The sequence below is a fragment of the Loa loa genome, assembly GCF_000183805.2.
Source record: "Loa loa unplaced genomic scaffold supercont3.4602, whole genome shotgun sequence".
Classification (NCBI taxonomy): Eukaryota; Metazoa; Nematoda; class Chromadorea; order Rhabditida; family Onchocercidae; genus Loa; species Loa loa.
The window spans coordinates 1-725 of NW_018112778.1; the positions used below are offsets into that span (position 1 = coordinate 1).

Sequence of the window (725 nt, forward strand, 5' to 3'; positions counted from 1 at the left end):
AGTATAATATACTCACTACGGTATAATATATTCATATATAATATATTCAGTATAATATATTCATATGCCAAGTATGAGAAATAACATACATTATCGAAGAAATCGAATTTACGTATACTTCCGATTTCATCAGAAATTTATGCTAAATGATGCACTGTAGGATCTTTTAATCATTTATAATATCCTGAGGGGTCATTGTGATTGACGAGGAAAATTAATTTTTGACTAATGTGACAAGCATCAAAGATTACTCTGCAATTGATGTTTGATAACACACGTTTACTTTAATTAATAAATGCAAATACCAAATGTTTAACATATAATTTTCTTCTGCTTTTCAACATTAGCAATTTCGTCATTTTTGTCATTTTGTCAACATTTTGCCCATTAACAACAATTGTCCATTAACATATTTTGGTATCACATCATTTCTTTGTAATAACAATCCGGTTACCAAAGTTGGATTACTGTATAATAACCATTCGATTAGCAATAACAAATTGACAGTTCCGTCGGGACACTACGTTCACTTGTTGTTTAAGTTCATTTCGCAAACTGTCGAAAATATATTGAAATTTTACATTTTCGAGATCGATTTCTTCGTTTGGATCTAGATTTCTTTCCATCATCAATAATTGTTCGTGATTTATTATGTTTCGTTTTTTAATTTAATGCAGTTCTTAAGGAACTCTTTATCGATAAGGATATCACCATTCATCAGATAA

General features: G+C 28.8%; 1 protein-coding gene across 1 annotated transcript; it reads right to left on the bottom strand.

The window, feature by feature from the left end:
• Positions 1 to 240: 240 nt before the first annotated feature.
• On the bottom strand, positions 241 to 626 carry LOAG_16185 (hypothetical protein; the record flags this gene model as incomplete). The annotated part of the gene is made up of 2 exons (XM_003151673.1): positions 241 to 252; positions 480 to 626. The coding sequence occupies 2 exons, from the start codon at positions 624 to 626 to the stop codon at positions 241 to 243; spliced, it is 159 nt and encodes a 52-aa protein (XP_003151721.1).
• Between the last annotated feature and the right edge of the window lie 99 nt (positions 627 to 725).